This window comes from Andrographis paniculata, unplaced genomic scaffold, assembly GCF_009805555.1.
Source record: "Andrographis paniculata isolate CXL003 unplaced genomic scaffold, ASM980555v1 Contig21END, whole genome shotgun sequence".
NCBI classification, from domain to species: domain Eukaryota; kingdom Viridiplantae; phylum Streptophyta; class Magnoliopsida; order Lamiales; family Acanthaceae; genus Andrographis; species Andrographis paniculata.
Genome location: NW_026137502.1, coordinates 1,856,315 through 1,876,680, shown reverse-complemented (window position 1 = coordinate 1,876,680; position 20,366 = coordinate 1,856,315). Strand labels below are relative to the sequence as shown.

Genomic DNA, 20,366 nt, shown 5'->3' with positions numbered 1-20,366 from the left:
TTCACCAAATTTAATCTCACTTTTATTTTTCGACCGTCCGTTAAATTTACCCCATTACTATATTTGTAAAAGTAAAAAAAGTCAATATTAATTATTACCATTTATTTAATATTTATTTACAATAAATACAACTCACTTGATTATATTCTCTCTATTCTCTTTAATTTCTTATTAAATTTTCAAAAATACTCCAACTATCTTTTTATTTTTTCTATTTTTTCAATAAAATATTATTTTTCTTAATCCGCTTGTTGAGCTCAAATGGACTAAATTTTCTGGACGGAGGGAGTATATCATAATTATTTTTATTAATATATTTCTTAATTACTTACTAATTACATTATATTTGAAATTCCGTGCCCCAACTAAAGTGGACAAATTAGCTGGGACGGAAGAAGTACATTGATAAAATTTAAACTACATAAAACAAATTGCATAAAAAAAAAATATTATATTGATAAAATACAAATTACATAAAATATTAAAATATACTAATTTAATACGGAGGAATACCAAAATTTCCATCTCCACCAATATCACTGAAATATTGAGAAACCATGTTAGAAAAAGATTGTGGATTTGATCCTTGAAATTCCGTTGTTTTTTTATGTAAAATTTCATCTTTTTGAGCTGGTAATAAGCACGCTGAGTAGGATCAGAAATAAAATTAAAGTTCATACTCATAATTTTTTCCTCACGTGCCATTCTCTTAAATGCTAATTTTTGATAAACTTTTGTTATATTAGAATGAACAGTGAGTTCTTGTGGTACAATAACTCAAATGGTAGAAAGATATATTTATAGACAAATTTTAAATAGATATCAAATGTTATCCATTGAAAAACTTAATCCCAAACGTTTATTTGGATTTCACAACTCGCTAGCCATTGGATCTTTTTTTTCTACCAATCTGAATTATTTATGTTATATTTGACTATACATATATATATATATCTTGTAAAAATTTATTTATCCATATCAAAGCATTCCAAACCGTTCGTTTGGATTTCGTCTTCATTTCATCCGTTGAATGAATATCTATATTATTCAAATAATTATTATATATATTATATAAATTATTAAAATCTACTTATCCATATCAAAGCAATGTGACAATTCATTTGAATTTTCATCTTCATTTCATCTGTTGGATGAATATCTATATTATGCAAGTAATTATTATAATATAATTATTATATATTATAAATTATAAAAATTTACTTATCCATGTCAGAGCAATCATGATCATTCTTTTGGATTTCATCTTCATTTTATCCATTGAATGAATATCTATATTATCTAAATAATTAGTACTCTCCCCGTCTCAGAAAAGATGTTTTATTGGGAGTGAGTACGAGAATTAAGGAATAATAATATTTAATTGAAAGTGAGTATAAAGTAGAAGGTAAAAGATTAAAATACCCTTACTTTTTGAATGATTTTAAAAAGTATATTGGAGTAATAATTAGGATAGTTTGGAAAAGTAAGAATAATTTTGTTATAAAGTGGTGACCACAATTACTAAATAAGAAAACAAGACAATTGTTTGGGACGGACGGAAATGGAAAAATAAGACAACTCTATTGAGACGGAGAGAGTATATATTATGAATTATAAAAATCTACTTATCCATGTCAGAGCAACCCTGATCATTCGTTTGGATTTCATCTTCATTTCATCAATTGGATGAATATTTATATTATCTAAATAATTATTATACATCATAAATTATAAAAATCTACTTATTCATATCAGAGCAATCCTGATCGTTCGTTTGGATTTCATCTTCATTTTATCCGTTGGATGGATATCTATATTATCTAAATAATTATTATATATTATATATTTATAAAAACCTACTTATTCATATCAAAGCAATCATGTCCGTTTATTTGGATTTCATCTTCATTTCATCAATTTGATGAATATTCTATATTATCCAAATAATTATTATATATTTATATTTTATTTAAATTTTTTATTTTATAAATTAGTGGCCATTCAAAGTAGATTTATTTATTAAATATATATTCACTTATCAAAACAATATTATTTCTTTAGCATGAATAACTCTTCATTGTCAGATGACGAAGAAGTGGCAGAATTTTCTTGGAGTCCTCCAGAGGATGAAGCAGCAATCTCCATCATGATGTAAAATAATGCTTATTTGGAACAATTACTCAATCCATCTCAATCAACCAATCAAGACTCTATCCTAGATCATCGAGTAATTAATCGTAATCGTGAAAGTTCAGATCGTAATTTATATAATGATTATTTTTCAAATAATCCTTTATATAATGAACAAATGTTTCGTCGATGATTTTGAATGTATCAAAGTCTGTTTCTTTGTATTGTTGATGCGGTTAAAGATCATGATCCGTATTTTCAATAATGAAGAGATGGTATTGGTAGACTTGACTTGTCAACCTTACAAAAGGTAATTGCTGTTTTTCGGGTGTTAGCATATGGTGTACATGCAGATTCAACTGATGAGTACATTCAAATTGGTAAATCAACGACAATTGAAAGTGTTAAAGATTTTGTCGTACCGTTGTTGAAATTTTTTTAACTGTATATTTTTGACATCCTAATGCTAATGATATTGCAAGGTTGCTTCATATTGGAGAATCTCGTGGTTTTCTTGGTATGTTGTGCAGTTTAGATTTTATACATTAGAAATGGAAAAACTGTCTTATGGCTTTCACATGTCAATATGCAAGTCGTAGTGGATCATCAATTATTATTCTTGAAGTTGTGGCTGATTATGACACTAATGTTTTAGAATACTCGAACTTGTTTTCAAATCTTGCTCTATACTCATCCTGCACATTATACCATTCAAGGGAAATAATATAATACGAAGCATTATCTAGCTGATGATATTTATCCTAAATGGGTTACTCTTTTGCAAACTATGCAAACTATTAGTAATCCACGAGGTCTGAAGAAAAAACTTTTTGCATAGAAACAAGAGTCTTATAGAAAAGATATTGAGCGTGCTTTCGGAGTTCTGCAATTACGTTGGCATATAATTGCTAGAGTTGTTCGATTTTGGCCAAAAAAAAAATGTTCTGCATGATATTATCATTGCTTGCATTATTTGCATAATATCAGAGCCGGCTTTTAGCCGGAGCAATTGCTCAGAGCTTTTATTTTTTATTTTTATTTTAGCTATTATTAGATATTTTAAAATTTAATTTAAATTTTATCTCATATTTTCTGAACAATTACCTAATTTAATCTAAATTCTAAAAATAAATTCTAATGAGAATATTCTAAAATTAATCTCATCTTCCTCGCATTTAGAATTTGTAAATATTTTTAAAGATCATAATAATTATTATTATTATTAAATATATTAAAATTTAATTAAAATTTTATCTCATATGTTTTTTTCCCCAATTACCCATCAAATTCTAATTTTAATAAATTCTAACCAAATTTTTTCTAATCTTATATTCCTCGTCTTTAGAATTTGTATTTATTATTATTATTGAGTTATTGGCTTTATATTAGTCAAAATATTGTAAAATTTTATAATAGTTAAGATATGTATCACAAATTAAGCCCAGTAGTTCACTTCCACACAAGCCGGTCATCCTTTACGGACACATATATTTTATTTTTTGTATATATAATTAATATAATTTTTATTTTGTGAAATTTATTATTATATTATTTTTTGATAGTATTTTTAAAAAAAATTTATTTGTTTATAAGACCTATCATTTATTTATTGCTCGACATAGACAAATTACAGACAAAGATGCTCATTTCCTACATTAAAATGATTTAATATAGTATATATGAGAACATTATAGTAATTTCGCTCAATATAGTATTTTTTATCAGCATTTTGTCTTCTTTCTTCCCTATCATCTTGTCATTTTCAGGTTGTTATTTAATTTTTTTTTTCTTTTATTTAGTATTTAATACTCCATCCATCATCCCAAGATAATTTGACTATTTTTATTAGTTTTATAAGAAAGTAATTTTTTAAGTAGTTAATAACATAGATAAGATATGATATTATTTTATTATTTTTTATATAATTAATAATATTGATAGTTTTAAAATAAATTTAGGATATATAACTAAAAAATTAGAATATGTATTTAAATATTTTAAAAATTATATCATAGTAATAAAAAAGAAATACTCAATATAGATATCGTTTTGTAAAAAATAAAATTTTCTATAATAAAGCAAATAAAAATTATTTTTATTTATTTATAATTAATATAAACTAATTTTATAAAATATGAAATTTTAAATATAGATAAAAAGATATATATATATATTTTGAAGAGAGAAATATAAAACGTCTGAATATCTAAAATATCTCAATATAAATAAATTAGTTTTGAGTGGATTGTACGTAATGTATGATTTTATATGTTATTTGTTAATTAAGTTAATTTATATTTGTTAAATATGTTTTTATTTAATAAGTTTTACTCTAAATGTGTCGATTCCTATGAGACAGACAAATATAGAAAAAATATCCGTAGAAAGTATAAAACAAATAAATTTATACACTCCTTAATTTTAGTAGATTTGTATATAAATAATTTTTATTTTGAAAATATAAATTATTACACATTTATATTTATAATACATATACGCGTATATTTTTGCTATTGTAAATTAGTAAATAATTAATTTGATTTTACTTGCTAATTTGTAAAAGTATTAAAATTTAAATTTAATCTAAAATTTAATTAAGAGTACTTTGTTTGAAGTTTTGATTTAAATAATAAAAATTATATTAAAATAAAAATATACATAATCATGTTTTCACACCATTCAAATATATGGTTGTATGTATTTGTCTAGATCAGCTACCATATTGACCACTTTATATCCACATTAGTAATTTCCGTTATATATTTAATAATAAAATCAAAATTTATAAAAAAAAAAATTATAATAAAGCTAAGATTAATACACTTTTTTATATTAGAAGAAAATATTTTCTATAATTGTTTTAATATTTATGTAACTCACTTAATCATATTTCAACAGAAATAAATAAAAAAGTAAATCAATGAAATTAAAGATCAAGAGAAACAAACGTATGCTAAACGACATATTCAATTAACAATTAGTATATCATAAAGAAATTAATAATAGTAATTAGAAGATATCATCGACATGGAAAAAAATCAGGATGAGCAATTTCATGGCGTAATATTATCCCTAAGCTGACACCATTTTCGGATCTTTCTTCCCCAATTCCCAAAACGAAAAAAAATTGTTTTGCCCATCACAACATTGCTTCCGAAATGCAAAAACATCTCTCTCGTTGTCGACGTCACCTCTGCCATGCCTTAGTTTTTCATTATTCTTCGTCAGATCATTCTTCATCGATCTGCAATTTCTGAAACTGCAAATTGGAACAACAAAGAAGAAGAAGAAGAAAAGGACGTAGAAATCGAAAGATGGATTTTTATTAAGGCTGTAAGAGAATTGGTATTTCGATTCTAAACAAGCTTATAAACGACACAAAAAATGTTCAACAGAATAATGAAAAGAGGGCACAAAAAGCCCTCCAAGCCGGAGGCCGTCGAAACTCCGGTGCCGACGACATCGCCGTTGCCGAACGTAACCGTCAACCACGCCTCCCGAGCGACAGCTCCGGCGCCACAGCCAGCGCAGCCGGTGTCCCACACGGTGGTGCCGCCGAACCCCGGCGTTGTCGAGGTCTTGCCGATGGTGAAGGACGTGCCATTGCCCGAAAGGCACGCCATGTTCATAAGGAAGCTCCAAGTCTGCTGCATCTCCTTCGATTTCGCTGACACGATGAAATCGGTCCGCGAGAAGGAGATCAAGAGACAAACATTGTCGGAGCTCGTCGAATTGGTGCATTCGGGATCGTTCAAAATGAACGAGATCATGCAAGAGCAGCTCATCAACATGATCTCGATCAACATCTTCCGGCCGCTCCCGCCGGCGGCACACGAGACCACCGGCGCGGCAGGCGGAGATCCAGAAGAGGAAGAAATCTATATGGAACCGGCATGGCCTCACTTGCAAATTGTCTACGAATTGTTATTGAGATACATAGTTTCGTCGGATACCGACATTAAAATCGCCAAGAGGTATATCGACCACTCATTCGTGCTCAAAATGCTCGGCATCTTCGACTCGGAGGATCCTCGCGAAAGGGAGTATTTGAAGACCGTCGTTCATAGGGTCTACGCAAGGTTTATGATCCATCGACCCTTTATAAGGAGTTCGATCAACAATATCTTGTGCCGGTACATGTTTGAGACCGAGAGGTACAATGGGATCGTGGAATTGTTGGATATTATATCGAGCGTGATAACGGGGTTGGTGTTGCCGATCAAAGAGGAGCACAAGTTGTTCTTAGTGCGCGTACTTATACCATTGCACAAGTCGAAGGGGATTGCATCTTTCCATCAACAGTTGTCTTGTTGCATAACACAATTTGTCGAGAAAGATTACCGGTTAGCGGATATTGTCATAAAGGGTGTGCTTAAGTATTGGCCTCTTTCCAACTGTGGTAAGGAGGTTCTTTTCCTCGGCGAAATCGAAGAGATTTTGGAGGCGACGCAGTCGCCGGAGTTCCAACGGTGCATGGTTCCGTTGTTCCGGCAAGTCGCGCGATGCATAAACAGCCCACATTTCCAGGTTTGAGAATATATATGCATTTCATCGATTCATTGGTATTGAAATGATATAATTTTGGTTCTATAAATGGTGTTCTTTCTCATTCTAGCAGTTTAAGTTCGATACTGAATTTTAAAACTCAACACAGTAACAATATATTGTGTAATAACAAATATTATATAATTAATATAATACAAACACATTACGTGAATTAACACTATATAATATAGTTTCGCACAATATATGCTACTGCTCATTTTAGCACACAACATACTTATTATACAACATCCATATAAGTCTGTTTTATCTGTCTAGTGAGATCTATTACCATTTTCATGAAAAAAAAAAAAAAAAATCTTGTAAATGTATCAAAATGGTCTCTTATCTCACTCGTTATTGTTCTAATGGATGTGATCTAAACCCTAAACCCTAAAAGACATATGCTTACGAAAAATGACGAATGAAGAATCCACAATATAAGTGTTTCTCATATTCAAATATATGATCATTAAACGAGTGAGTTATAAAAGCTTTATCTTCGTAGTCATTTTTAAATGATAAGAAATTTCACTTATATAACCAAAACTATAAAGATTTCTTCTTTGCAATTCATGATGAACACACACAATATATGCACACATGCTAGATCATTAATACTTGTGAATAGTTTTATTGTTACGAAACCAATCTAGATTGTTATTGAGATGCCTCTAAGAATAGTAAATTATCATAACAATAAAACATAATAGATGTTATTTTGTTTCTTCTCCCTTTGCATAATCAAATTGTCACCCTTGTACACTTTGCATAGATTTTTAGTGTCAACATATTTATGCCTATGTGAAGCCAACTTGCGCAATGAAATAACATTAGCTCCAACAATAGGCATATACCTCACATTAAAAATTGTTTTGATATTACCATCGTAGAGCTTCAAACGAACTCTTCCAATGCCTTCAATTCGCTGCTTCATCTTATTCCCTACATTGATATAGCCAAAATCTCTCTTTGTATGCAAAGTATCAAATAAAGCTTGATCTTTACATATATAAACATCGGCAACAGAATCTAGAATTCTCAACAGGATTTGTATCTAAAAGAAGTAAATCACCTTCATAATTGATCACGTTCACGGAGTTCTCAGCTTTCAACTTACCCTTCAAATTTCTCAGACTTCAAGTCTTCTTTAAAAAGTCGACAATGATTTTGAATGTGACCAAGCTCTCAACAATAATGACACTCAATAGAGCTGTAATCTCTCGGCCGATTTTCGATCTTCCACCACGGTCGCTCTTCATTTTCCTCCCTCTTTCATAACTCCCCACAGCTAGTAGTTGACTCTCATTTGAAACTCCTTCATTTCCCATTATCTTGTCATTCTCCTTCAAAACCGTTATCGTCTCATTCAATTTCAATGTAGTTTTTCCAACTAACATTGATTGCACCAACGGCTTGTAGGATTTGTGTAATGAAGCTAAGAAGAGCAACGTTTTCTCTTCCTCTTTAATTTCCTCTTATGCATTTAACAGTCGACATAGTAGTTCATTAAACTTGTTAGTATGGTCAATTACATTACCTCCTTCCTCCATCTTCATAATCAAATGGTTAGTCAACGTCTTCGTGGAAAATTTACTCTCCAAAGTATCCCACAACCTCTTCGGCGATGTTTCCGTCAACACGGTAACCTTTATCTGCGGGGTGAGTGCTAATCGAATCGTGCTAACAGTCTTTTTCCGAATCATACTCCAATCACCTTCTTTCATACCTTCTGGCTTTGTATCTTCCAAGGCAACATCAAGACCTTACTGCACCAAATAGTCTTGAATTGTACTTTTCCACATAGTAAAATCACTATTTCCATCAAAGAATGGAATTATATATTTCAAAGTAGTGGACATAGTGCTTAATAACTCTCCAATAAACAAGCATTTCCAGCAACCAAATAGACTGAGGCTAAAAAATAAACCCAGAAACTCAAATCAGGCATAACCGACCTTTCTGGCAGAAATCTGATGTGTTGCCGGAACCTGCTGCGGAACTGCAACCTGACTGCTGGCGTGCCGTCAACTTCTCTCGAAACACCTCTTACTCATTTTCTCCTCACTTTGCCAAGACCTTGCTAAGAAATGACCTCGCTCTGATACAATTTGTTGGGAATACACAAGGGAAGAGAAAAAAAATCAAATAACAAGACACACAAATTTAACGTGGTTTGGTCTCACAACAGACCTACATCCACGATCCCAAAACGGGATAATCCACTAAAATATTTATTACAATTTTTGCACGAAAAAAATTATAAAACCCTCATCACAAAATCTCAATTTTATTCTCTCTAGTTACTAAAGAAAAAAGGCTTGTTGTCTGATTTTTAAAATATGACCCAAATGAATCAATTATATGAGCCAATGCCCCTACTTTTTATCATACTTCCGATGTGGGACACATGAAAAAGTTACACAACACTTGGGCTATAAATTCTTACTTGTAAATGATTGTAACAAGCTTATAGATTGTTAATGTAATAAGTACATAGATTGTTAATGTAATAGGAAGCAGATAAAGGGCCAATAGAGCTGCTATAAGCATCCTCTAGCATTTTTTACATTGTCATGGCTCAATCTTAATTTTATACATTATGAGTATTACAAAACTAGGAATACTATTGTGTACTCTTGATCAACTATCTTGGTGAGATGTGTTTGTTATTAATGTAAAATATCGTAACATAATGCATGCTACTATTATGCATTAGATGAGTTGTAGCTCAAAGCATTCTGAAAGAATGAGTAAGTGATTAGAAAACTTTCTTTTCTCAATTTTGATTAGCGTAGAAATTTCTAAACTATAAGTCCAATTAATAGTTAAAGTGAAGAGAAGATATACATATTAGTGCTAGTATTGTAGTATTTCTTAGCGCAATTGGGTTGTGATTCTAACCTACACATCAACCAAATCATGAGAAATAATGAGGTGAACTGGATTCTTTTGAGTACAATTACTAATCACAATTAATTCCTATAACATTATTTTTTAGCTAAGGATTTTGCTATATCACTTCTCAAAAATTATCCACAATTCGAAAAGTATAATCTCCTTGTGTCGGATCATTCATCCTCAAACATCTTTCCATTGGTCTAGTACTCTTTCGACATCTTCAAGGATCTTGTTAGTTCAGTCTCGCTATACTAGCACAAAGCACAAAAAATACCTCAAGAACTCATAGGATTAGAAGCTATGTCTTGCTCTCAAACTTGATAGTTTTACAAATGAAATCTACACCCTTATGTATGCATAACCCTTTCTCAAATAGATAAGTTTAGCATTTTTCACAAAATAAGTTTAGACTAAGTTAAACCCACAAGATAAGCATAAATTAAATCAAGAAATTCTAGGTTCTTCAAGAAAGCTTTGAAGAGTTCTAATTTTGGCTTATGCTCTTGGTTACTCTTGACCACATATTTGATCCGGGACACTACATAACATTAGTTAAATAGTATAGATTGCCTCTTCATTTGCCTTTGTCTACTATTAATCAAGCTTTCTCTTAGGCAATTTTCAACTCATATTGTTTGCATATGCATCTGTTAAATGATGATTCTGGTATATATAATATTTTACTCTTTCATGGGTTTATTGTGAATGGTTAGAGTGAATATATTGTTTTTATCCATCATAATCATATATTTACTTTATATTATTAACATCATTGTTCCTCAAATTCATTACTAAATATACAAATTTTTATGATTATTCTGTCTAATAGATGAGATAAGATATAGGATTTAATAGCATAATTGTTAGAATATGAAATTGAAATTCTCTATTTCAATTATAAGAATAAGTACATATTTACAATGATATACAAATCGTCTAAATAAGACAAGAATCCTACGAATCTCTTAAATAAGATAACTACCACGTAAAAATCTGAATTTGCCAAGATTGACTGAGAGTGATGTAGTCGTCCACTGGATCAGAGTCAGAAGCAGAACTCTCAACACCGTTAGAGTCGGAAACAAGACTCGCTCGCTCACAACAGAGCTAGAGTCGGAAACAGGGCCCCTCGCTCTCAATATAGTTAGAGCTGAAAATAGGACTCTCAACGGCGTTAGAGTCGAAAGTAGACTCTGTCAGTGGAATAGTAAAGACGGAGACGACATAAAAATAACAGTATGACCGAGCATAAATGTGAATAGAAGCATATACATCAATAAATATAAAAATATATACGGGATATAACAGGTCATAGAGGTACCCGGAGAGAATTTGGCTCTGATATTATGTTAGAATATGAAACTGAAATTCTCTTTTTCAATCATAAGAATACGTACATAAGGAAAAAACCCTACAATCTCTTAAATAAGATAACTATAATAAATATAATATATTGCTTCTAAATATATTTTAACAATAATCTTATCATTCCAAGGAAGCGCACTCTAACTATGTCAATTTAGGCGAATGCAAAGCACAAAGAGTAACCATTTGATTTTTGTAGGTTGTTAATCTTGTCACACATATATTTATATATATCTTAGTATATTTTATGTTTCTCAATGTTTTCCAAGGATGAGATTTGTGATTTTTTTAAAATCTAGTTGTCGTGTAAGATATTGTGCTTTTTATTTTTTTATTTTGTGAGTGGTTTTTTTGATTGAATAGTAGTTTGAGATATGATATTTTTCTAAAAAATTTATATTTTAATAGAATCTGCGAGTTGTTTAGTAAAGAAAATGAAATTAAACTCCATATAAATAAGTGAGGGTAAACTCGTGATCATTAGGTCATGTGTTCAAATCACTGACCTCTCTATATTTTGTTTGTCATATATGGTTCGTTTAGTGTGACTTATCTTGCTAGCTTAGTTTGCAAATGATTAGGTTTGAAAAAACGTTTAACCAGAGCAAATGCACAAATAATTCACTATCAAAAGTTGCATTGTCTATACTACTTGAACATCAGGGCTAATCATGTTGGCACTTGATCATAAACAGCTTCACATATATCCTAGTGGATAAACTTCTTAAGGGTTTTGTGGATAAGGTAAATCTTAAATCCATGCTATAGTTGTGTAAATATAAATAAATCTCTTTTTGCTTATGAATCAAGTTGGTCTGTTGATAGGTGGCTGAGAGAGCTCTTTTCATGTGGAACAATGAGCAAATAGTCGGCTTGGTTGCAGAGAATCGACACGTGATTCTACCGATCATATTCAGCGCATTAGAGCATAATATTCAAGATCATTGGAACCAGGCAATTAGCGGGTTGACCACCAACGTGCGCCGGATGTTTTTGGAAATGGACGCCGAGCTGTTCGAAGAGTGCCAGCAAAAGCACGAGGAAAAGGAGGCGAGCGCAGGAGCAGTCGAAGAGCGGCGCCTCTCTACTTGGAGGAGACTAGAAGAAGCTGCTGGAGCTCACCATTGAGTAATTTGTCATTTATAAGCTGCTTAGTGTGTTCATTTTGTTAAAATTTGGATTGAGAATAGAATACTTGTGAACCACTGAAAAATATTTTTATGCTGCTTCCAAATTTACAATTTTTTTTGGTACTTTGATATGTATTGATCTTGTGATGGTGTGGTGTTATATTCATTGTGGATTAACTCATACAGTATATCGAAAATATCATAGTATACGAGATATCATAGTATTATTTTTATTTTATCTATGAATATATATTGTTATGGTATTAAGATTTCTATATATACATATATATATATATATATAAATATCTTACTTGAAATTTTGGTATATATTATTTTATATGGGATTAGTACTCACATTCTATACCAAAATTTCAAAATATTCTTTACTTCGTACCAATTTTTTTCTAAATTGATTTTTACTTTTTTAATTTTTTTTGAAAGTATTTTTGTATTTTCGGTTGTTTTGAGAGGGGTTATATTTGAATAGAAAATTGATATTGATTAGTGTTTTAAATAGAGATTATATATTGGGTGTGCTTTCGGTATACATGTGTATCTTTAGACGATGCATTTTGAGTTTTAGGGTTTATTGTAGTTTGTTTTTCATTTTTTGTTTTAATAATAATTTGTATGTGACTTTTTTTGAAACAAATTTGAAATTGAATTTCTATAAAGATTAATTTTGAGAAATAAAGGGTTTGTTTCTTCAACAAAAAATTTTCTAACACATTTCTCCAAAAAAACAATTAATATACTTACTACATACTCACTATTTTTACATTATCTATACAATTCTCTATACCCCACGTAAAAATAAAAATAAAAAAATTCAAACCAAAACACAAAACAAACACCCCCCAAATAGTTGTTAGATATCATTTTTACATTATCTATACAATTCTCTATACCCAACATAAAAAAAAAAAAAAAAAAAAAAAAAAAAAAAATTCAAACCAAAACACAAAACAAACACCCAAATAGTTGTTAGATATCATTTTTAGATCAAAATTGTAAAATTGCATTTTAGCAAAAAATGAAAAAGAAAAATAAATAAAATCAAAGAGAACAAACCTCGATGTATTTCTAAAATGAATTTCATGAGATAAATAATGCAAAAAAATGCAACTAAAATACAAATTTTCCTAAAAATACTAATATATTACACACATTTATTATTTTTATATTCCCTACACAATTCTCTGTACTTCAAGTTAAAAAAAATGTACTTCCCAATAATCTCACAGAACAAACACACGTATAATTCATATTTTAAATAACATTAGTCATATATATATATTGAAATATTAAAATTAGATAAATAAAATAATAAGTGAATAAATTATATAAATTAATTATTTAAATAAGCTTAATTATATAATTAATAATATAAGTTTGTTGATTTTGTATTTTTGATATATATATTTTTCACGTTAAGTATAAAAAATTGTTTGTATTGGAAATATAAAAATTAACAATTTGTTTTGAATTGTTATATTGTATTAATATGTATATATTGTATTGTTTTTAATAATATTCACAAAAAGTCGTTCCAGTGAAGAAAGCCATATATATCAATACATATCAATAAAAAAACTGAAATTTTAAATATGATAATTATAATACATTGTTTCGAAAAATTAAAAAAAAAAAAAAAAATCTTTTTACATTTTTCTCACGGCATAATCTTTCAATTTTTTATTATTTTTTAAACATTACATCCCAATATTTATTATTACTACAAAGTATTACTTTTAACAACAATTTTATCTTATATTGAAATTTAAACACAAAATGAACTAAAATATGAAAATTTAGAAAACTTCTTCATACTTATGTTGGTAGCGTTGAAAAGTTCAATGAGATGTTGTTCTAAACTCTGGCCCATTTACAAGTAAACTACAGGTTGGATTGTTGGGTAGTAGAGAAATTAAAAATAAATAAATAAAAAAAAAATTGAGTTCAAATAGTGGTAAATTGTAGATAAATTCCAAGTCTCTCAAAACTACCTTAAACTTTTTATTCCTTTTGTCTTCCCTAAAACTATTTATACATATATTTATATTATTTTTAACTCTAAAATATTATTTTTACCCCTGTTTATAAATTTACAAAATTACTATGCTCATTTCAAAATCTAATCACCTGTTTATATATATATATATATATTTTTTTTTTTGTCTTCAATTCTAGCTTAATTTGTACTTCGACGTACCGTCTTGCCTCACCTTTCGATCGAACCTGACCACCTGACCATCACGCCTGCCGCTCGCCGTTTGTTGCCACCCGCTAGACCATTATGCCCTACAATGGTTCACCTTCAAAAGAAATTGGATTTTAAGGTTTGTGTTATTCTACATTATGATTTTGAGTCAAAATATATCAATTCCTAAAGAATTATATTTGTTTTGTAGACCAACTTTTTGTAAAAGTACTTATTGCATACATTGGACTACCGACTAGCCATTTCCAAACTAGTTCTTATGTTTTCGCGCCAATGAGCCACGAGATAACGAAATGTGGAATTTTTGTGTGCTTGTGGGCTGAGTGTTATGTAATGACACCGAAGACACGAGGGAGAAAGTACAAGAAATAGTTGTCGTTGATGATTATCGGGCATTAATTGCAAAATGTATTCTTATTGTGGCCAAGCCTTGTTAGTAGGGTCAAGTTTAGTGAACTGGTGTTCTAAAGTACATTATTATGTAAATATTTTTTTCGTTGATTAAATGCTAAATGCAAATCGTTTGTCTCTTTCAATTGTGTTAAAATTTGGTTACGCAGTGCCAGCAAAAAATTTGTCATCGATTTCGCTAAAATCTATAATATTAGGTGCTAAAATATTTTAATTTACAAGCTAAACATGTAATATCAGACTCAAATTTTGCTGCTTTTCACGGAAACAATGCACGTTTTCACGAGTTTTTTATTCTTAGCCATGCATTTTTAGCGAAGACGGATCATGTTTCCGCGAGCTTGCAGAAACATGCTCGGTTTCTACTAAAAATAGTAAACTTCAATTTAAAGTATACATTTCTTCTAGCACAGGTACAAATTTGGGAAGATAGAAGTGCATGTTGATTCCTATGTAAGTATCAGTTTGGGCTTGAGTCGGTACTATTTTCCTCTATTGTATAACTCCTCACACTTAACCTTTATTCGTCATCGAATAAATTCAATTAATGAAACTAAACCTAAGTATTTTCTAAATAAAGACTCAATATTGTCGGCAATATCGACGGTGGTGTGTAAACGAATCTTAGCTAAAGTTCAGATCCTTAAGCCATTTACGCGATATTGCTCATCTACAAAGACTCTAAATTATGTCTCCCGAAATATTTTCAAACTTAAGTATTCGAAGTAGCTTCTAAAAATGATGCGACGACTCAAAACTTTAAATAAACCGCCATAATAAATCATAAATTAAGAAACAAGGCGGCCCGGTAGACATTGCTACCGGTAATAAATTAATTTCAATATTTTTTGCGACGATTTTCTTTTTTTTTTGCCAAGTCAAGTCAAGTCGCATATAAAGATAATCGGCATCCTCCTCACACTATTCGTTCGTCAATCGCATTTTTAAGGAAACTTAATTCATCCTCTCTGCTAACAAGCGCAGCTAAATAGACGAAAGTTCTAAAAATTAGACTAAGTATGAAATTAATGAAACGAAGGGGATATCAACCAACTTTATCAAAATCCGAATTTATACTCATATTCAAAAGAATTTCAATTTTATACATTATTTAATTTCAAACTCAAATTAAGTACAATGGAAATCGATTGACTCGACAAATAATATATTTCATAGCTAATTTAATTTTAAATAAATTAATTAAATATTATAAATAAAATAATTTAATTCAACATAAATTATACCACAATAAATTAAAAAAAACATAAATTAAAAATAAGTAAATATGAATAAATTTAAGCCAAAATAAATTAATTAGCACACATTATTTATTGTGGCTAAAAAAATACAGTCAATAAATAAATTAAAATATATCAATTAACTAAATATTCATCTGATTATCAAAAATAAATAATTATAGCAAGCTAAGCCAATTAAATAAGATTGCTTATATAAATATAAATAAATACTACAACAATAAAAATACTTTAAATTAAAATAGGCTTAAACAAAACAATTTTAAATTAAAAGTTACTATTATAAATAAATAAACAAACAAGCAATACTTTATATACTAAATGATCCTAATTAACTAACTAAATAATTAATTAATCAAGCGGAGACATACTATATTATCTAGATTAAACAAATGACACGGGCTAAAATCAAACACACAACTAGACTAAAAAACAAAAAAACTATCTCTCAACCAGCATATAGGTTGGAACAATTAAATAATTAACTGGCAATAATATTAATTAGTAAAATTAAGCAAACTAATTCTACACTAATCCAACCTAATTAGCAATTCATAATTATCAACACTAAGAGGGTCAATTAAATTAGATAATAACATAAATTAAAGCTATCTAAAGAAAGTTAAATAAAACTAGCAAATTCAAGCTAAGTCAGAAAAAAAAAAAAAAAAATGAAAAAAAGCAGCAAACAAGGCGCAACAATATGATATGCTAAACTAATATGGAATTACAACAAATCACATGAATAAACAAGCAGCAAATTTGAGTTGGAACTTATATTGCAACGATTAAAAAAATACAACTAATCTAACTAAACTAAAAGCAGATCTACAAAACAAGCTAGACTAGAGTAATCTAAGATAATGCTAAGCTAACATACAACACTATCAGAACACTGATTCACAGCAGAAAACTCACTATATCTAAACTGCATTTGACTAAACTATGTTAATAACGACTAGGTTACAACTAACTACTAACTAAAAAAACAGCACAATATAATCCAATATACAACATAAATTACAAAATGCTAACCTAATTTAACACACATAATACTACAAACAAAATTGAACTAAAACAGCATAATATCTAAAGCTAAAAACTACAGCAAAACAACTAATTAACAATATAGAATTGAACGAATCTAACTAATTAAGCAAACTAATTCTATACCTATCTCAACTAGTGCTAGCGGAACTAACTGGAAGCGACTAAGACTAACAACAAACTAACTATGCTAATTGTCTAACCATAACTAAGGATTAAACTAAGAAAAGTAACAACAACAAACTAATATATTACACAGCTTCTACACCATTAATCTGAAAATTATCCTAATCAACTAGATTTGTAACTACAGAAGCAATTATTCTACAAACCAACAAATTAGCAATCAATTAATAAGCCGGCATAAATAATCGATAAGGGAATAAAAAACTTCCCTGATTCATATCTTGCAGCCAGATTTTTTCAAAATTTTTGGTGGTGCCGATGACTTCCCTCCTCACACTTGAATTGTTGTTTGCCCTTGAACAACCTTGAGTAAGCTCGGGAGGGACTGCAATCAAAACAAGCATTATTTTCAGCAGCGAAAGATGAGATAAAGTCACATTATTTGTCAAAGAATTCAAGAGATAAAAGACAGTAAAACTCCCTTTTCAAAGTTACATAAGTCGTTCTTGCTTCGGAATTTTCAAAGCAGCCTCCTCCTCAGCGTCAATTCACCACCGAATGAATCTAAATTCAGATTTTGCAACCACCAGCAGCCAGGCCCGTTCTTGACCTTTATTAAGCCCGGGGTAAAATTAGAATATTGGACCCTTAAATATATTTCTTATATTATAATAATAATAATACTAATAATAATAATAATATAATATAATATAATATAATATATATTTTAATATAAATGTATTAATAAATTATTTTTTTATATATTAAAAGATCAAAATATAAATATAAAATTAATGTGACATATTTAGTATAACATAAAAAATAAAAATAAAAAATTTGATTTAATATTTTTTAAAGAAAATTTTTATAAACAATCAAAAGTCTTTAAAAGAAAATTTTCAAACAAAAATATTTATTAAGGGTTTGTTTCTTTTGATTGGTTTAGGGAAAATTTTGGTTTGAATTTAATATTAAAATAATGTTTGATGAAATATTTGTGAGAGAGAAACGCATAGTCCTAATAGTAAAAATTAGAAAGTTTAGATTAAATAAACAAACTCAATATTTATATAATACATAAATTTTTAAAACTACTACTAAAAAATATAATAAAATATACAAATTTAAAAATATAAATAAAAATAATAAGAACACAAAAATATTCTTCTATCATATCTTTTTAATTTTATATAATTCACAAAAAATATAAAATAATACCATTAAATAAACACACTAAAACATACAAATAAATAATTTAAAAATTAATGTAAAATTATTTATTTAAAAAATAATTATAAAATAAATTTTTTATTTAAATTTTATTTTATACATTCTACAAATAATAATAATAATAATAATAATATATTAATATATAGGAGTATATATATATTATTGGGCCCCTTTATGGGCCCCTAGAGGGAATGGGCCCTGACCAAGGGCCCGGCCTGTCAGCAGTTGTTGTATGCAAATTTTTATCGAATGCCCTCAATTATAAATCCTCAAATCAAATCAATCCAACATAACCTGCAATCAGCTCTTAGAAGTTGTTTGTGTCTTGTCTAATTTATCAATTAATCCTAAAATCATCATAAGAAATAAACTCACAACTCATCTTACTCAAATCTCCTAGACAGTTTGCAATTCACCAATCATATACCAATTATGTATACAAATTCGACAACTAAGTCCAATCTAAACTAAATCCAAATTCCAACATAATTTTAATCCTAATCACAACTACAATAAACATCAACAGGATGACATAATCCAATTAAGGAATTAAAGTCACAATCGAATCCCAAAACAGCCTTGCAAATTTTCAGAGTATTAGCATTATGTTCGAAATTAAGAAATTCGATCAAAATAGGCAAGAGAAGGTGAAATTGAGTAATACAATCTTTCCTCGCTGTTTACCACTTCTAGGTAAGATGAATGATGGTGGAATCAAAGGTAGTTAGAATTGGTCGATGCGGTGTTATCGATTTCACCGAACATAGTTGTCGGTTGGAGAATTTAGGGCGAAGGAATTGGGGAATTTACAGTGAAATGATTAGGGCTGAAAGAATTTTGCAAGAAATCAAGGCTAATTCGGTGATACAGGAAGGGAATTGGAGGCGATGATAAATTAGGGTGCTAGAAAAATCATAAGCGGAGCATCCCTCGTGAAAGAATCGCACGACCGGGAGAAAGAATTTGGGGAAATATATATATATATATATATAAATATAAATATAAATAAATCAATTTCTTTACCTAGACTAACCTATTATGAAGAGCTTTGAAATTCTTCTTACAAAATTGGGAATCAATTTTGCGCAGGGATTCTTCACTTGTGGAGCATTTAGGATTTTAGAAATTGATTCTGAGTTTTGCCCTAAATTGGGTGAAGAAGACGATAGGGATAGGGTTCAGCGTCTCACTTCAATTGAAGGAAAAATAGAAGATCGACTCTGCTTGTATAATTGCAGCTCCACTTGCGCCAGGCCCGCTCACTTCTCCCGCTTGTTTTCGCCGCTTCGCTTGCACACAGCTCGTACACGGAGACATTGACGCCGCTTCGCACACAGAGACATTGACGCTGCTTCGCTCGCAGTCACCGCGCTGCTTGCCATCACCGCTGGTTCACAACGATAGATATCTGCTTCTTCGGCTTCAAAATTTAATCTGAACAAACGAGCAGATCATCTTGAAAATCCATAATGAGAAAAAAAATAAAATTATCATTTTTTTATATAATTTTTTTTATTATATATGTATATAGGGGAGAAAGGGAGCAGCGGCTCCTAAACCTAATTTTTATTTATTCTAATTATTCTTATTATTATTAATTTTTTTATTATTGTTGATTTATCATTATAGTAATATTATTTATTATAATTTATTTATTATATATATAGTAAATATTATTATTATTTTTATTATTATATGATTATTACTATATGTATATTTGGAACAAAGCAGCGGAGGCCGCTGCCCAACGATTTATTATTTTTTTTTTTTTGAAATTTCTGATGTTCTCCGAAATATTTATGCCGTGCAGGTTTGATCCTTGAAGGATATCGCAATCTCGAAACCTACAAAGCATATCGCCGATGGATTAGATGTTCAAAATAAAATAAAATTCAATATTAAAATTAAATTAGCATTAAACTCAATATTTTCCAATTAAAACAAAGATACTAGGCTTATTCCCCTCCAACGGCGCCAAAATTTGATCGAAGATTTTTGGAAAGATTT

At 29.3% G+C, this 20,366-nt stretch overlaps 1 protein-coding gene and 1 long non-coding RNA gene across 2 annotated transcripts; one reads left to right on the top strand and one right to left on the bottom strand.

Moving 5' to 3' along the window:
* Window positions 1-5,514: 5,514 nt before the first annotated feature.
* LOC127245034 (serine/threonine protein phosphatase 2A 57 kDa regulatory subunit B' beta isoform-like) lies at window positions 5,515-12,066 on the top strand. Its single transcript, XM_051265679.1, has 2 exons — window positions 5,515-6,657; window positions 11,764-12,066. Exons 1-2 carry the CDS (start codon window positions 5,515-5,517, stop codon window positions 12,064-12,066), a joined length of 1,446 nt encoding a protein of 481 aa, XP_051121636.1.
* Window positions 12,067-17,235: 5,169 nt separating this feature from the next.
* LOC127245196 (uncharacterized) lies at window positions 17,236-19,755 on the bottom strand. Its single transcript, XR_007837405.1, has 2 exons — window positions 19,393-19,755; window positions 17,236-17,739 (listed from the first exon to the last, which is right to left on the bottom strand). It is a non-coding gene; the product is annotated as an uncharacterized LOC127245196 (long non-coding RNA).
* Between the last annotated feature and the right edge of the window lie 611 nt (window positions 19,756-20,366).